Source organism: Xenopus laevis, chromosome 5S (genome assembly GCF_017654675.1).
Source record: "Xenopus laevis strain J_2021 chromosome 5S, Xenopus_laevis_v10.1, whole genome shotgun sequence".
Lineage (NCBI taxonomy): Eukaryota > Metazoa > Chordata > Amphibia > Anura > Pipidae > Xenopus > Xenopus laevis.
Genome location: NC_054380.1, coordinates 93603600 through 93620678, shown reverse-complemented (window position 1 = coordinate 93620678; position 17079 = coordinate 93603600). Strand labels below are relative to the sequence as shown.

Sequence of the window (17079 nt, the reverse complement as noted above, 5' to 3'; positions counted from 1 at the left end):
TGTGACAACAGTATCCCTCACATATAGCATCATCTATGTACTATACCCTTTGCACCTTAATCAATGCTTTTCTTGATTAATATTGGGTTGTTGATTTTCTATAATCTGACCCTTGTATTTTTTTAATCTGTATTCAGTCATATGTATGAAATGTGCAAAAATGTAATCGAAACAAAAAAGAAGACACATCCATTGTAGTTTAGTCAACATCCAAAAATAAATAATGCAAATAAGTAAAATGATTTACTCTATAACAAATGGATTTAGCTTCATATTAAATCATTATTTTTATTTAGGGCCTATTTATGAAGCCTAAAATTTTTCTGGTGGAGTTTTAAAAGGGAAAAAAATACACATTTTTAGAGGGGAAAAAACTAAAATGATTCAAGATTTATTATACTCCAAAACTGCAAAAAAAAATGTAATCCAAAAATACTCCAGCTAAAACCTGTCAAAGTCATGTAAAAGTCAATGGTAGAAAAATGCTGTTTCATCCTGGGACTTAAATGGAGAGAAAAATCTTTATTTTACAACAATCAAGGTTTAGGCCATCACTGGGGCCTTTGTTTGGGTGTGTGTATGTGTTTATTTCATGTTTATGGGGCAGATTTGTCAAGGGTTGAATTTCGAATTTTAAAAACTTCGAAATTCAAAAAGACCAAATGGGCGAATAGGTCCGTTTTCGATCGAATTCGAATTGTACGGATAGAAGTAATAGCACATTTGAATCATATGATTCAAAGTTTTTCCTTACAAACCTACGAATTTTCAAAGTTCACCAATTGACTCCAAATAGGTTCTAGGAGGTTCTCCCTTATAGGCTAAAACAGGGACAGTAGATGATAAATTTGAATAATTTGAATTTTTTTTCAAATTGAATTTGGACTATTTCCTAGTCGAAGTAAACAAAAAATTGTTTGAAAATCGGATTTTCCCTTTGATAAATCTGCCCCTAAATGATTTTTCGTAGACTTAAGGTATGGAGATCGAATTTACAGAAAGACCCCCAGGTCCCAATCATTCTGAATAACAGGTCCCATTCCTGTACTACATTTTGCTTAATTTCCTGTGCAGGGGTACAAAATTGTAGAGGGCATGTGCACTTCATTATACTTACTTGTAACACTGATTACAGTGGTTAAAGCCAGATCCTGGAATAGAAACTGATAATTGGCATATGTTGTCTGTTGCTGAAAAATGAAAACATGAAAGACTGAGATAACGAGATTTATTCCTCACAGTAAATATGTTCTTAACTAAATTGGATGACCATCTGTCTGCATATAAAATCTGAAATCCGCTATTTACAGCATTATGATATAGAAAACAAAGTAAATTTCCCCAAAATTGCCTGAACATCACCAATTTCCCTAGAAAGAATTCAAGGCTTATTCAAAAACATAGGTGCAAACTAGTGATGGGCGAATAAATTTGGCAGGTGCGAATTTGCAGTGAATTTCCGCGTTTCACGCCAAATTCGCGAAACAGACGCGAAAATTCGTTGGCGACAAAAAAATTTGGACGAGCGTGGATTATTTGGACGCCCATTGACTTTAACGTGAGCTTCAGAATTGATGCGGGCATCAAAATTCACGTTTCGCAAATTCTTCACCGTATCGTGCATTTCGCTGGAAATTCGCTAATTTTTTGGCGAAAGGGGAAAAATTCGCCCATCACTAGTGCAAACCTGTTTTCAAATGTAGTGACCCATAGCAATTATTTATCTGAATTATTTCAGCTGCACTAGTCCATTCATTGCTAATGGGAAGTTATGTTCTAAAAGTCATAAATGTAATGACATTTGCATAAATAAGAGAGACACTAGCATTTTTGTTTAATATTTTCCATTAGCTTCTCATGTTTAAATAATTTTTAGCAAACAAAGTATGGAGATCCAAATTACAGAAAGACCCCATATCTGGAAAACCCCAAGCATTCTGGCTAACAGGTGTCACACCTCCCATACATGCTAATTCATCGCTATGGGTTATGTCCGAACAGCACATTTGCTCAGAACTAGTACATGTTATTCTAGGTCAGTTATTTTGCACTTTGAATCAGAATGTCTCTCTGGTGCAAATTATTTCATTTACCAAATGTATGCACCTCGCTTAAATAAGACACAAGTAGCCGCTTATTGTAGGAGAGATTTGTGTTATTCTATGTAAGTTTATACAGTGTTTAATTATTATTAACTTGCTGAAATTACTTAATTACAGCTAGAATCAGGAATACAGCATGGAAAGATACTACAGGTATGGGATCCGTTATCCTGAAAGTCATTATCCAGAAACTTCAGAATTACGGAAGAGCAATCTGCCATAGACTCCATTTTATCCAAATAGTCCAAATTTTTTAAAAATAATTTCCTTTTTCTCTGTAATAATAAAACAGTACCTTGTACTTGATCCAAACTAAGATATAATTAATCCTTATTGGAATGAAAACCAGCCTATTGGGTTTATTTAATGTTTAATTGAATTTCTAGTAGACTTAAGGTATGAAGATCCAAATTACGGAAAGATCTGTTATCAGGAAAACCCCAGGTCCCAGCATGCTGGATAACAGGTCCCATACCTGTACTAACTAATTATTTAGCTAATACTGTAACTGTAGTAATGGCTTATAGTCAATGGCAGATGTATTTTTTTCTCCGCCAGCTCAGATGAAAGAAACCAGTGGAGATTGGCCTCAAAATGAGCAAATGTGCATTTTCAGGTTGAAAACCACATCACACAGGTAGGTTCCATTAAATGAAAGTAGACACAGAATGGTATGTGGTGTTTCTATGCATGCCACTGTCCTTAAAATTTTAGCTTACATAACAGGGAAGGATATAAAAGTTAAATAAAATAGTCATTATTACACAACAGGAACATGGAAAACAAAAGGTAAGATTTTAATGGTAAATAGATGTATGGAGCCTTATATAAGGCTAACAGTTCAGTTAGTAATAACTCTGTAGAAGTAGGAAAAACAAAGCATAATCATTATTTTTTTCACCTCTTAAAGAAGCAAAGCTAACGAAGCAGTTTATTGCCAATAGATTAGCCACAATAGTGCAAGCTATAACACTATATTTATTCTGCAGAATGCTTTACCATACTTGAGTAAACAGCTCTAGAAGCTCTCTCGGTTTGTTTAGGATAGCAGCTGCCATATTGGCTTGGTGTGACATCACTTCCTGCCTTAGTCTCTCCCTGCTCACTCATAGCTCTGGGCTCAGATTACATTAGGGAGGGGAGGAGGGAGGGGAGAGGAGCAAACTGAGCATGCTCAAGACCGTGCCCTGGAGGTTTAAGCTGAAAACAGGAAGTCTGATACAGAAGCCCATGTGTACACAATAGAAGGATAGAAATGTGGTGTTTCTTTTGACAGAGGACTCAGAGCAGCACTACTTTGAGGGTTTACTGGTGTATTTATAAAGACCTTTCTAATAAAGCTTACTTAATGTTAGCCTTTCCTTTAATATTATCATTAGAATATGGAGGAAAAATAAATAAAGTGTTATAGCCTGTTTAGGTATACAAGCTAGATGCAACAACTTACCCAGTAGAGCAGCAGAACTCCTATGTACTGAATCATACTATAAAGAGCCATGTATTTGAACACACAGAATGACGTGACTAAAGCAGCTCTCCCTTCCCTAGGAAAAGTGTAAAATAAAATCAAGAACTACTTTGTTTAAACACAAACATTAAAAATGTATCCTGGTTAAAAGGAATATATAGGCTTTTTAAAATTACCCCCTAAAACTATAGTATGCTATTAAGACATTTAAGATTAATGTTTATAAATGTACCCAGTTTATCACAATAAAAAAATTTACTTATGTTTGATTGCCAGTGCTAAACTCCTCTTGTTTCCCATTAAAGCTTGATGGATATTTATTTTTCTCTTGTTTTCTTTCCCCTAGCTAATTTGAAGATACTACTGTTTGTTAAAGGAAGAGCAACATCAAAACATGAAAAAGCTTTAAAGTAATTCAAATATAATGTACTGACAAAATTGGTGTTTGCTTGTAGCTAGTGATGAGCGAATCTGTCCTGTTTCGCTTTGCCAAAAAATTGACGAAACCGCTAAGGATGCACCGAATCCACTATTTTGGATTCAGTTGAACCCCCCGAATCCTTCGCAAAAGATTCGGCCGAATACCGAACCAAATCCTAATTTGCATATGCAAGTTAGAGGTGGGAAGGGCAAAACATTTTTTACTTACTTGTTTTGTGACAAAAAGTCACGCAATTTCCCTCCCTGACCCTAATTTGCATATTAAAATTAGGATTCGGATTTGGTTCGGCCGGGCAGAATGATTCGGCCGAATCTGAATCCTGCTGAGAAAGGCCGAATCCCAACCCGAATCCCTAGAAACCGCAAAAAAATTGTGAAAATTTTGCAAAATGCATGAAGTCAGTGGGCGTTTTTTCTTATGGTGACTTTTTGTCCAAATGTATTAAAGTCAATGGCCAGTTTTTTTTATGGGTGTTTTTTCTCAGCAAATTTTATCCGCAGTTTTGAAAAAAAATTTGCACATGTCGAAATGCAGAATTTCACCGCAAATCCATGGCTGGCAAATAAATTCGCTCATTACTACTTGTAGCCCATGGGACAGCCATTCGAAGGAGAAAAGGCACAGGTTACACAGACTGCCTGGACTGTGTGAAGCTACAAATGTGTCTGGATGCTTTTACCCATATACTCTATGTCTGGCCAGATCTAGTAGAAAGAGATAAGTCATCTTCTACTTTGGCAATTAATGTATTTCTGGGACATTTACCCAACTAATATTAGTTTAATAAAAAAAAAAATCATAACTTACTTTATTAAACATGGAACACACTCGATATTTGGGGTGTTTGATGTAAATGGTGACGCAACAGAAGCTTCTTGTTCAGATAAGGAAATTCCAACATGCGCCATTTTCAAAGCCTGGAGAAAGAAAAAAAATCAGCTTAAGTCTATAGTTCCTTTGCTGAGAATTATTTATTAAGACAGAACTGCAAGAGCTAAATTACTACAGCATGCTTCATTTGATTGGTCTAATAGCCTTTGGCATTGCCTAGTCACTAGCAAAGAGTTCTAAGTGAAAATGTTATAAATTACCCCACTACCCTGTGTTACTCCTCTAAAGAATTTAAAATTTCAGGTAGTACCCATTTAAAAATATTGAAATATTTTAAAAGTTAGCAATTAAGACTTGCCTTTCTTTAACCCAAAAAGTTAAAAACGTTTGGATAATGTACTTACGCCACAGTCATTGGCACCATCACCACACATGCCAACAGAGTAACTAAAAAATATAAAAGTATAATAATTGAAACAATGTGCAGTTCTTGAAAACATCTATTGTAGAATATTAAACTCACAAAAAGAGAGCGGAGGATTGAGTAGGGAGTGCCGGCACAGAAACAAAGAGATTACATTCACACAAATGGAAGTGTTTAAAGGAAAAGAAACCGGTCATGTGCTGGACAGAAAAATCAGGAAAGTTTAAATGTACCTGTGGGGAAGGTAAAGGAGGAACTTGAAGTTAAGAGGAAAGGTTCCACACAGCACTAAGCAAAAATGTAACAGGAAAACAGACGATCATAATGATGATCAGATGTTCATTACGACAAAATGTTTATGCCATTTTGTCTACTGCCTCTTTCTATATCATTCCCTTTAATCAGCTGTTAATGTACAACATCATCCTTAAGAAAAGGTCAGTGATGCTCAAAATATCGTTTAAGGCCTAACATTAGTAAATATTGTGGTGCTGATTCTATTGGCAAAGTAATATGTTGCAGCAAAACACCCTAATTACCGTACATGTATGGGACCTGTTATCCAGAATGCCCAGGACCTGGGGTTTTCTGTATAATGGATCTTTCTGTAATTTGGCTCTTCATACTTTAACTCTACTAGAAATTCATGTAAACATTAAGGGGCCTATTTTTTATGCTGTGTAAAACTAAACTGGCTGCAAAAACGGTATAAAAAGCTCTGTAAAATAAATGGTGAATTTATCAAGGTGTATATTATGTTACGCAATGCAAACGCCAGATGAAGTAAGTAAGTTTCAGCAGAAGTTGCTGAAAGAAAAAGCATGTAAAAAATAGAATGCCATTTTTTACACAACAATGCCAGGTGATGTGCAGCGAATTCTTCTGCCGTTTTTTACACCACATAATAAATCTGCCCCTAAATAAACTGAATAGTCTGGTTTTGCTTCCAATAGGGATTAATTATATCTTAGTTTGGATTAAGTACAAGGGACTATTTTATTATTATAGAGAAAAAGGATATAATTTTTAAAAAATTGGATTATTTGGATAAAATGGAGTCTATGGGAGACATATTTTCCATATTTTTTGGATAACAGGTTTCCGGATAATGGATACCAGACCTGTATTGATAATTTTTGTATAAAAATCCTGCCTACCATGCCTGTTTGTTCTGGCTACACTGAGGTGTGGCACACACGCAAATGTGCAAAAAACTTGTAGTTTATTGAGATCCACACACAACGTTTCGGAGGTACAACCTCCTTTCTCAAGTGCTAGTTTTGAGCTAATTCACAAATGCTATAGGTGCAAGTTCAAACGGGTGCACAATTGCACCTGCAGCACTGGTAGGTAGACTCTGTACTATGTATCTTACTCCAGTTTAAAAAAAAAAACCCACAAGGGCATTTTTATTAAAATTGATGACAAACATTGTTCATGATGTTGCCCATATCACCAAAACAGATCTTTGGCGGCCATAGACGCAAAGATCCGCTAGTTTGACGACATCGCCAAATGAGCGGATCTTTCTCCAATATGCCACTAACAGGCATGGCTATATCAGGGGTAATCTGAACGTTCGGCCCTATGGCCGAACCAATCAGATTACGATGCGCAATGGGTGGGATTGGTCGGGACAAAATCAGATGACCGATCTCCGCCGGACGAAAAATGTCGGCACTCTCCACGCACAGTCCGAAAATCGTACAAATCCTCGATTCGTACGATAGGATCTTTGCGTCTATGGCCACCTTAACAGTTCAAATCCAATTGCTTTGCTATGGGCAACATCACTGGTGAGGTTTGTCTCCAATGTAAATAAATGCACCCCCTTGTGTAGAGTGCAGCTTTGACAGGTGGTGAGTACATGGCTCGTGCACCTAGCATTCCCTGACATCCTCCTGCCTTGGGTGAAAGAGGAACAGGTTAAGGGGGCATGCAAAAGAATGCCTACATCCCATCTACTTCCTGCCCATGTACAGTAGATGCAGTGGCAAAAGCTGTTGCATACAAAAACTCGTTTTGACATGAAAAATATGTAGTATTCACTAGTAGCAATGGAGAATGGACTATTGGGTAAAAACAAAAGTTTTACAATAGCAAAAGTATTATATAAAACTTTAAAAACAATGTTATTACAGTGTGACCTTTTAAGGTAATCATTTTTCAGTTTTATGACATAGCATGTAACAACAACCTGAATCAAAAAATGTAGGGAAACAAACATGGCAAAGCTGCCATTAAAGTCAACCTTATCTGAAATAAAAACTGAAGCTTATTCAGAAGCAACTCTGACCCCTCTGCTGTGGCTTTCCTGCTGATGGCCCCCCTTATGTTCACCTTTTTGGTGCCAGAAGGGGTCCAGTGGGGGGCCCAAAACGCTAGTGCAGAGAGCACAACTGTGTTCTCTGCACTGAAAATTACCAATGGTAACGTGTGGGGTGCTTCCACCTGAGACAAGTTTCTCAACTCACCTCATTGGCACAGCGTCCCTGAGCTTAATTTTTCCACATGGAAAAAAAAAAAAACACATCTCAGGGTATGAGCTTTTTGCAGCTAGATGTCTCACTGACTAAAGCAAGGCGATGACTGGATTTTCAGGACAGTCTCAATATCAATATACATTGCTAATATGATTTGTTTACCAACCTTAATCTGATGGGCAAGTAACTCTTCTTTTTATTGTTCCCTTAAAGGAGAAAGAAAGTCGTTTACCACTTGGGGGTGCCAAATGTTAGACACCCCCCAAGTGAATCTATTTACTTACCTAAAACCCCAGGCTGGTGCTCCTATCAGCAAAAACTGCACCGGCCCGGGGTTGTTCCAGTGAGCACCATGGAGCGATCCTCTTCCGGCTTTTTCTTCAAATTTCCCAGGGCAGATGCATGCGCAGTAGAATGAAAAAGCCGACTTTTTAGTTTAAGTTCAGCTTTTCACTCTAATGAGCATGCGCAGCCGCAAGAATAAAGAAGAAGCCGGAAGAGGATCGCTCCGTGGTGCTCGCTGGAATAACCCAGGGCCGGTGCAGTTTTCTGCTGATAGAAGCACCGCCCCGGGGTTTCAGGAAAGTAAACACATTCACTTGGGGGTGCCTAACATTTGGCACCCCCAAGTGGTAAACAACTTTCCTTCTCCTTTAAGTTGGCAAACAATCCTTTCTAAAAATACCACCTCCTGCTTTCCCACAATTTCCATCTAATAGGAGATGTAATTGGAAATCTAACAGAGTACAAATAAAAGTGACAGCAATGAAAAGAATATGTTCTAATAAATATGAAAACATATGCAGAACTTACCCCAATTTTTGAAATTCTTCAACAAGATTAGATTTTTGCCCTGGAGACATACGGGCAAAAACTGTTCCATGTATTAGAATCTGTAGGCGATGAAAAGAAATTTAGCTTTTAACATGTTGGCAATAGATTATGAGCATCACAGACTTGCTGGCACTCCTCTTCCTGCAGGTCTCAAACTATGTGTAATACATTCTTATTAAGTCAAAAACATGTTTTAATCCATCCTGACTTAACCACAGCTAAATCAGTACCTGTACCATCACCCAGGTAATACATCTAAGCATATAAAGAGCATGACAGAATGGCTACCTTTTGTAACAAATTGTTGAAATGTTGAATTATAACTTGGTATGTACTTCCAGTCATTGTAAAATGGTAATGAAGTTTTTCATCTGCAGGTTTAGATAGCTCTTCCATGCTGATACAAATATCCTACAAATATAAGAAGGAAAGACTATTCATTTGCACAGACAAGATCATTATAGAACAAGTCATCCTTCTGCTACCCAAAAACAAAATGATTTAAAGTAATATCAAAGCTGAAATACAAGTTGCTGTTAACGCCAACTATGGTGCTACTTTAGTAGATACTTTGCCAGATATGCTTTGCCTACACATTTTAACAGGGATCTGCAACATGTAGCTCTTTAGCTGCTGAGTTTTAGAAAAACCCTTTCTTAAACATAAGAGAATTCTGAGAGTTGTACTTTAGCTACAGTAGGGAAGAGTCACAGGTTTCAGATATTTGCATTTCATAATATTATTATAAGCAGAAGAAAAGACTTGAACTAGAAAACAGGTTCCCATATACTACACGTGCTAAATATGTAAAACTAGACATTATGCATAAGGTTATAGGATTCTTTCTTACTACATGTTGGGCCTCATTTATCTATGCCTCCACTGCAAGTGCTGGAGCACTAAATGGCCCAAAATCACACCCTTTGGAGGCTTTTTTATTAAAGGTTGAATTTTAGTGGTTTAAGGGGTTTTTATTCCTCTAAAATTCTAAATGCCATGAAAGTTATTCAAAGATCCAAATATAAAAAGTATGAATGGAAAAAAATACAAAATGATGCTTTAGAAAATACAAAAACTTCTAAAATCTAAGAATTTGAGTTTATTAGACAGTTTATAGCAAAAAAAAAATCAGAAAACCTATAAAAGTCTGAATTGATTATAAATGGCCCAGTAATATCAGCGCAGCTCCCATTGTCTTTTAAGGGACTTTGGCAGCTGTTACTTGGTGCAGTTTTGTATTAGAGTTTTTTTGTGGTTTGTACAATCAAGAAATGTCCCATTTTTTAGAGTTTAAGAGAAAAACAAAAAAATCTATTTTTTTGAGAAAAAATTATGAATGCGAAAAAAATAGAAATGTGAATATTAAGAAATTAGTAACTTTTGGCCAGTTAGTGTTGATTTGGTCATCACTTCTGAGGACATACTGTGAGTGCAATGCTGTTAGATGCAGCCTGCTCCCTTTTGTACACTTTGCACCCTTCCCTGCATTAAACAATTACCCCTGCTCTCTTATTCAAGAGATATATAACATATAACAGCTACATACCAAGAAGAATCTTATTGCATTTGATGACTCTTACCATGATGTCAGAATTTTTAGGTTTTGTGCCTTCCACTAATGTCCATGTGATGGTGGCCAAGTCAGACCCACTTGGTTCCTTGGCCTCAATCAAAATGACATTGCTGCCTTCACTTATCATTCCAGAGTTCTTAGCAACGGTGACAGCTGTCTGAAGATTGTCTCCTGCAAGAAAAACACACCAATATCACCTTCCTTGTGGTGAAACAATGTTATTGTACAGGTGTCAGTTTTAAAGGAGAAGGAAAGTCGTTAACCACTCGGGGTGCCAAATGTTAGGCACCCCCAAGTGAATGTATTTACTTACCTGTCTTACTTCTTCTGTCTTCAAATTTCCCAGGGCAGACACATGCACAATAGAATGACAAAGCCAAATTTTTAGTTAAAGTTCGGCTTTTCACTTTAATTCACATGCACAGCCACGAGAAGACAGAAGAAGCCAGAAGAGAAGGTCTCCGTGGTGCTCGCTGGAATAACCCAGGGCCGGTGCAGTTTTCTGATGATAGGAGCACTGGCCCGAGTATTCAGGTAAGTAAACACATTCATTTGCGGGTCCCTAACATATGGCACCTCCAAGTGCAAGATGACTTTCCTTCTCCTTTAAGCAGAGTGGCCATGACTGTATTTGCCTTTTATTACATATAAGTGTATGACAGAGTATGGCATAGTAAATTGCGATAAGCCCATCAAATATATGACAAACAACACAATACACCAGTCTAATAACTCCACCTTATCATATCACTTACGGAACAACATTTCTTGGTTGAAGATATTACCTTGAAAGCTGCCATAGAGAGATCAATGTCAGATTGAATATTTGATTATTAGACGGAGATACCTGTGATCATAACAGATCTGATCTTGGCACGGTTAAGCTCTTTCAAGACTGGCCTTGTCTCTAATTTTAATCGGTTCTCCAGCACTAGCAATCCAAGGAAAATGAGATCTGACTCCACTTCTTCCCTTATAACAAAAATACACAATTATCAATGAGCAAATTTAATATTCCACTGTATTTGACTTTAAAACCAAACTAAGGGGCATGTTTACTAACAGAGATGTGCACAGACCACAGTTGCACTCTAGATCTTGTATTACAATATAAGTGGGATAAAGCCTGAAGTCAATATATTAATACAAGTATGGGATTCGTTATCCAAAAAGCTCCGAATTACGTAATGGCTGTCTCCCATAGACTCCAAAATTTTAAAAATGATTTCCTTTTTCTCTGTAATAATAAAACAGTACCTTGTACTTTATTGGAAGCAAAACCATCCTTTTGGATTTATTTAAATGTTTACATGATTTTCTAGTAGACTTAAGGTATGAAGATCCAAATTACAGAAAGATCCATTATCCAGAAAACTCCAGGTCCCAATCATTCTGGATAACAGGTCCCACACCTGTACTACATAAAAATATATGCTGAAGCATTAGGAAAGCCCAGCCATAATATACATTCTATATAAAATATTTTCATATTAAAAAATTACAATCTGAGCAAGAATTTATATTAACTGCACAATCTAAGGGTGATATAACATTAAGAATCCAATGCTTCCATGAAATGTTAAGTCCAAGTAACTGTTTTTGGATTCAGCAGACAGAACTGCATGAAATGCTACCACTAGTATCAAATAACATGGTAACAATGTTTAATAAACAAGCCTGGTTCCCAATACCTTGTTTCCTTCCATCAAGCAACAAGGTAAGATTAGAAATCCTTAAAATAATATTGAGACCTTTCCAAATTCACTTCATACAGGTATGGAATCTCTTATCCAGAAAGCTCTGAATTATGGGAAGGCCATCTCCCAAAGAATCTTTTATATTAGCTTAAATCCAAATTGGTTGCATTACAATCCTTTTGGATTTGGTTAATATTGATATGTATTTTATCAGATTTAAGGTCCAGTGATCAAACTAAAGAAAGATCCCCGATATGGAAAACCTCAGATTCCAAGCATTTTGGATAATATATCTTATACCTGTACTGTGCTGCATTAACCTTCTTATTTAGCCAGAGCCAATTAATTATTATTTTTATAACAAGCATGTTTTTGTGTATTGTGTTTTAACCTTTTATCATTGACCCCCATCTAAAAAGCAAATGTTCTGTTAGGCTACAAGTGTATTGTTATTGCTATGTTTTATTTCTCCTCTTTCTAGTGAGGTCCTTTCCTGTTCATATTTCAGTCTTTTATTCAAGTCAATGCATTGCTGCTAGGGTAATTTGGACCCTAGCTACCAGATTGTTTCGAATGCAAAATAACAAAAAATGAAAACCATGGACTCTTTCCAGCATTAAAATGCGGGTCACTGACCCTATTAAAAAATGAACACCCTGTAAGGCTACAAATGTAGAATACAACAGTGTTGTGTCTGTGACTTTTCTCAGTTGTTCCAGCTTAAACGGCTGACCCCATGGCTACACAGCAGATTTGTGTATATACGCAACTTTTACAGTGCAGGGCAACACTTACATTATATTTTAATTACTTTGATATACTATTCTCCAGGAAGCCATGCAATAAAAAGTAAAATCCTTTAATATTTCTCTGAACCTTATTTTGTAGGATATAGTCAACCTATTACAAACTGCTTGCTCCTGTGTATGCTCCTAAATTATATCTCACAACTTCATTTCTGCAATTGCTTTTAGCTTTATATCATTAAATGCTATGGCTTTAATTTATGAATTTATAATCACAGATGTGAAAGGACATTATTGTAGCTCCATCTGAATACCAATAGAAATCTACTTATTTTTACCTCTTTAGCGTGATCACTTTTTTGGGATCATTCATGTCCAATATCTTATATGCTAACCCAATGACTCTGAAGCCTTGCTTGGTGTAAAACTCCAGTTCATCAGAAAAGTTTATTGGAACTGGAAAGTAAAGAGAAAAATATCCATTTTAAAAAGTATATCAAATATCTAAAGGCCTGTTTACTAATTTTGAAAGTTGATCTTTTTCACAATAATTTTTTTTCTCAACTGCTAGCATATTTATGGAAAACACTTAAGTTACTTTGTGAAAAAAATAACCATATGAAAATTACATTTTTTATAATTCAAACTCAAATTATTAAACAGCTTTTTCAAAAATTTGAGTTTACAATTTTTGCTGCAATTTTCACAGCAAAAATTCAATTTCGGTTTGCGATACATTTGCCCCCTAGTCTTGCTCAGAATTTTCAGGGTGATTGACAATATAAATGATAGCTGAAATGCTTGGGAAAATTGACCCATGACCAGTTTACCGAATGACAAATCCCACATTGAAATGTTGTTCCCAGTGATATTTTATTTGAAATTTGAAAAAAAACTATTTAATGCATTAATGGTCTATGTTAGAAAATAATCATAAGAAGGGTTAAAATCTGAAATATGCTTGTTGTTTAAATACACATATATAAACATATACACAATATTTTTTTATAATCTCCTTCTGCAGAAATAACTGCTTTAAATCTTTTGAGATAAGCATGAACAAGCTTTGATGACTGTAGGATTTATGTAATACTTGTGCATTATCCAAATGGATTAAAATCACAGCTTTTCAACTGATCTCCATTTTTATATTCTTGAAGCACAGTATTACTTTGGCCTTGGGTTCATTAGGGTTATTGTTCTGCTGAAACAGCTACTTTTGCAAAATATTCCTAATTTTTCCTTTTATTTTAAAAAGATGCCCAATCTCTGTCCCATAGTATCATGTTACTACCACCTTACTTCACTGTATGTATGGATCAATAGCTGCTGCACATAAAAAGCAATTACCATGTTACCAAAAACTACAGCTGGAGTTTACAAAAATGCATGTGAATTACCCAGTTTAAAGTAGGTTTTGTGGTCAGATGAAACCAAGACAGGATTGATTTCGTGAAAGTTCAAAGCAATACATGAGACAAATCTACCATTTCCCACTCAGATATGAGTGAACTATAAAATATGGTGGTGGTAGAATAATACTGTGAAGCTGTTTTTCATCAGCTGGAACTGTAATCTTGTAAAATAAAAAAGAAAACTGGGGGATTTGCTATCACCCTAGGGCCCATATATAGTGAAAGTTCACAGAGCAGCAGCTGTAGTAAAGATAAAAAGAATGAATTGTAGCAGGTATAGTAGGAGAGGATGAATAATGAAATATTAGTTGCACTTGTGTAGTGTAATTTGTGCATTCAACGGGTATTAGAAATTACCCACTGGCAATAGTCAGTATTGACAACATACCTTTATCCCTAGATAGCTAGGGTAGAAGATTTCACATTATTAACAAAGTCAAACTATTTATAAAACAGCTAACCAGATTCTGTTTTGCAGAATGAAGCCACCATCTCTGGAGCACCCTTCACGTATATTGCATATTCATCACCATTCAGTACTTGTGTAATTACAGACATTCTCTGCAGTGAAGAGGAGAATGGGAACTGCTGTAGAATAAGAATGCCTTCAATAGCATCCTAGGGAAACAGGAGATACATAGCATACAGTGTTTGAATATAGAAACAAGCGAAAAGGTATCCATCACTTTCCTTGATGAGAGATTGATGCAATATCGTAAATACTGTCAATTCTACCACCTACCAGTTCTGCTACACATTTTTAAACAGTTTTTACTACTATACAATTTTCTACTTTATTAGTTCTACTGTATATAAATTTCTACTTTCTGAACAACACATCAAAAACGTATAATAAAACATGCTTAGTTTTATATTTCAACATTTAGAGGCCCATATATTAAAGGTCGAATTTCAAATTCATGTGAATTTTTTTTAAATTTGAATATACTCACATTTCGACTGGGAGCTTATTTAATAAAAAATGTGAATGTCTAATATTCAAACGAATGGTTCCGACCCGAAAATTTGAATCTTATTCGATTTGTATTCGATTCACAAAAAAACTTGAATGTCGGGAAGGGTACTAACATCTCCAAATGGCTCAACGAACCTCTGCCATCGACTTTTAAATTAACTCGGCGGATTTTAGGTGGCAAATATTCGAATTAGGACTGTTTCCATGGTTGAGGTGTTATAAATCTCATATTTGAATCTACATTCAAATAGAGGGATTAAAATTTGAATGTATCAATTTTGACACCCGGTATTGAAATTTACTATTCAACCATTGATAAATCTGCCCCCTAAATATTTAGAGGGGAAAACAAATTACAAACCCATTTAGAACATTTCTAGTATTTATCCTATTGATATTGAATATTGTTATTACTTACTGAAGTCCACCATGTTTTACAAAAAGAACTAAACCCTAAAAGTGAACATGGCTAAAAATGTCTTATTTTATATACTAGACTTATTGCTCCAGCCTAAAGTTTCAACCTCTCATTAGTAGCAATGGTCCAGGCCTTCAAACTTGTCACAGGGGGTCACCATCTTGGAAAGTGTCAGTGACATTCACATGCTCAATGGGCTCTGAGCAGCTGTTGACTAATCAGTCTTATATTATGACATTTATTTGATATATATTCCTGTATATATGTGTGTTGGTCCCTAAGCTCAGTAAGTGACAGCAGCACAGAGCATGTGCAGTGAATCAACACAAAAGAAGATGGGGAGCTACAGGGACATCTTTGGAAGCACAGATCTTTACTGCTAAAGGGCTGTGGTTGCCTTGGACTGGTATAGAAGCCCAAACATAATGTACAGCATTTCTATAATAGTTCTTTAGTTAAGTTTTAGTTCTCCTTTAATCCACAATGCAGCATTTCTTCCCATAATTCCACTGTCATTTTTGCCACTATGTTGAGTTGCAATTGGCATTATAACATTAGCAATTAACCCAGATCCTTTTTGCACATTTTTTGCGTGCTGTCACGCAGCCAGCAGGGGGAACACTGGAGATACCAGGTAGGGTTGCCACCTTTTTGGGATGCATTTACTGGCCAGTGGAGGGGGTGGTCAGTGACATCAGAGGGGCAGAGTAATGAGGGTAGGCAGAGCTATGACATCACTGACACTTCAAGGGGGATCAGAACAGTGAAAAATGTAATTCTGAGAGGATGGGGGGTGGGCCAGGAGCTAAACTGAAGTGTATTAAGAATTTACTGGCTACTACATTGCCGATAAATTAGTAATACCAGCCCTGGCTTTGGCAGCTATTTTACCGGCTAGGCCAGTAAAATACTGACTGAAGGCAATACATCCACCAGGTTCTCATCTGACAATTGCATGTGATTCATCTGACCAGATCAGTGGGATGTAAAGGGCAACTTTGGCTGTAAGTACTGCAACTTCATTTACACTACATAAATGAGCCAGCAATGTAAAAACCACTTATGACATTTTGCTGGTGTTATAGAGAAAGACCCATTAAGTGCATCCAATAAATACCGATGAAATAAAAAATATGTTTCTTACACTGCTCGTATTATGGCCAGGTTTTACTATTCGTTGTGGCGTATTCTCTGTCATGTTATCTTCCTGTTGATCTTCAAGTATCTAGAGAAAATTGTGGCAATAGTGTCAATTTTGTCAGCAGATTTTCTTGTTTAAAATGTTATTGTGGTGAAGTATCTCCAAAGTGACAAGTCCTGTTGGTGAGACAAAAGAGACCATGCAGCCATACACTTATGCAAGGAGACACTATTCCCTTGTTCTAAGACCTCACATGCACTCACAGACCAAAAAGCACCATCAAAAAATGTTGTCAAGTACTCTGACAACTATCTATATTATCTAAGAGATAGGGAATCCACTCATGTGTTGTGACTGATTATTTATGCACAGATAGACAGAAGCAAGGGAAGAACACTGGTCTAAGGTAGTGTACAATAATTGTATACACACCTTAATATATACTGGGCTTAGCTCTTTGTAAACCATGACTCCTATTATAAATAATAATATTTTCTGAGGTGCATGGCATTAAATCATTCACAACATG

At 36.2% G+C, this 17079-nt stretch overlaps 1 protein-coding gene across 4 annotated transcripts in view; it reads right to left on the bottom strand.

Moving 5' to 3' along the window:
- The window catches only part of atp13a4.S (ATPase type 13A4 S homeolog), a 63750-nt gene that overhangs the window by 9110 nt on the left and 37561 nt on the right, over nucleotides 1-17079 (bottom strand). For all 4 annotated transcript variants that reach the window (XM_018264465.2, XM_018264466.2, XM_018264467.2 and 1 more), the window contains 11 exon segments: nucleotides 16554-16634; nucleotides 14477-14633; nucleotides 12939-13056; nucleotides 11005-11129; nucleotides 10165-10328; nucleotides 8873-8995; nucleotides 8564-8643; nucleotides 5248-5290; nucleotides 4820-4929; nucleotides 3550-3646; nucleotides 1118-1190 (listed from right to left, as the gene is read on the bottom strand). In XM_018264465.2, coding sequence (XP_018119954.1) covers nucleotides 1118-1190; nucleotides 3550-3646; nucleotides 4820-4929; nucleotides 5248-5290; nucleotides 8564-8643; nucleotides 8873-8995; nucleotides 10165-10328; nucleotides 11005-11129; nucleotides 12939-13056; nucleotides 14477-14633; nucleotides 16554-16634 — 1171 coding nt within the window.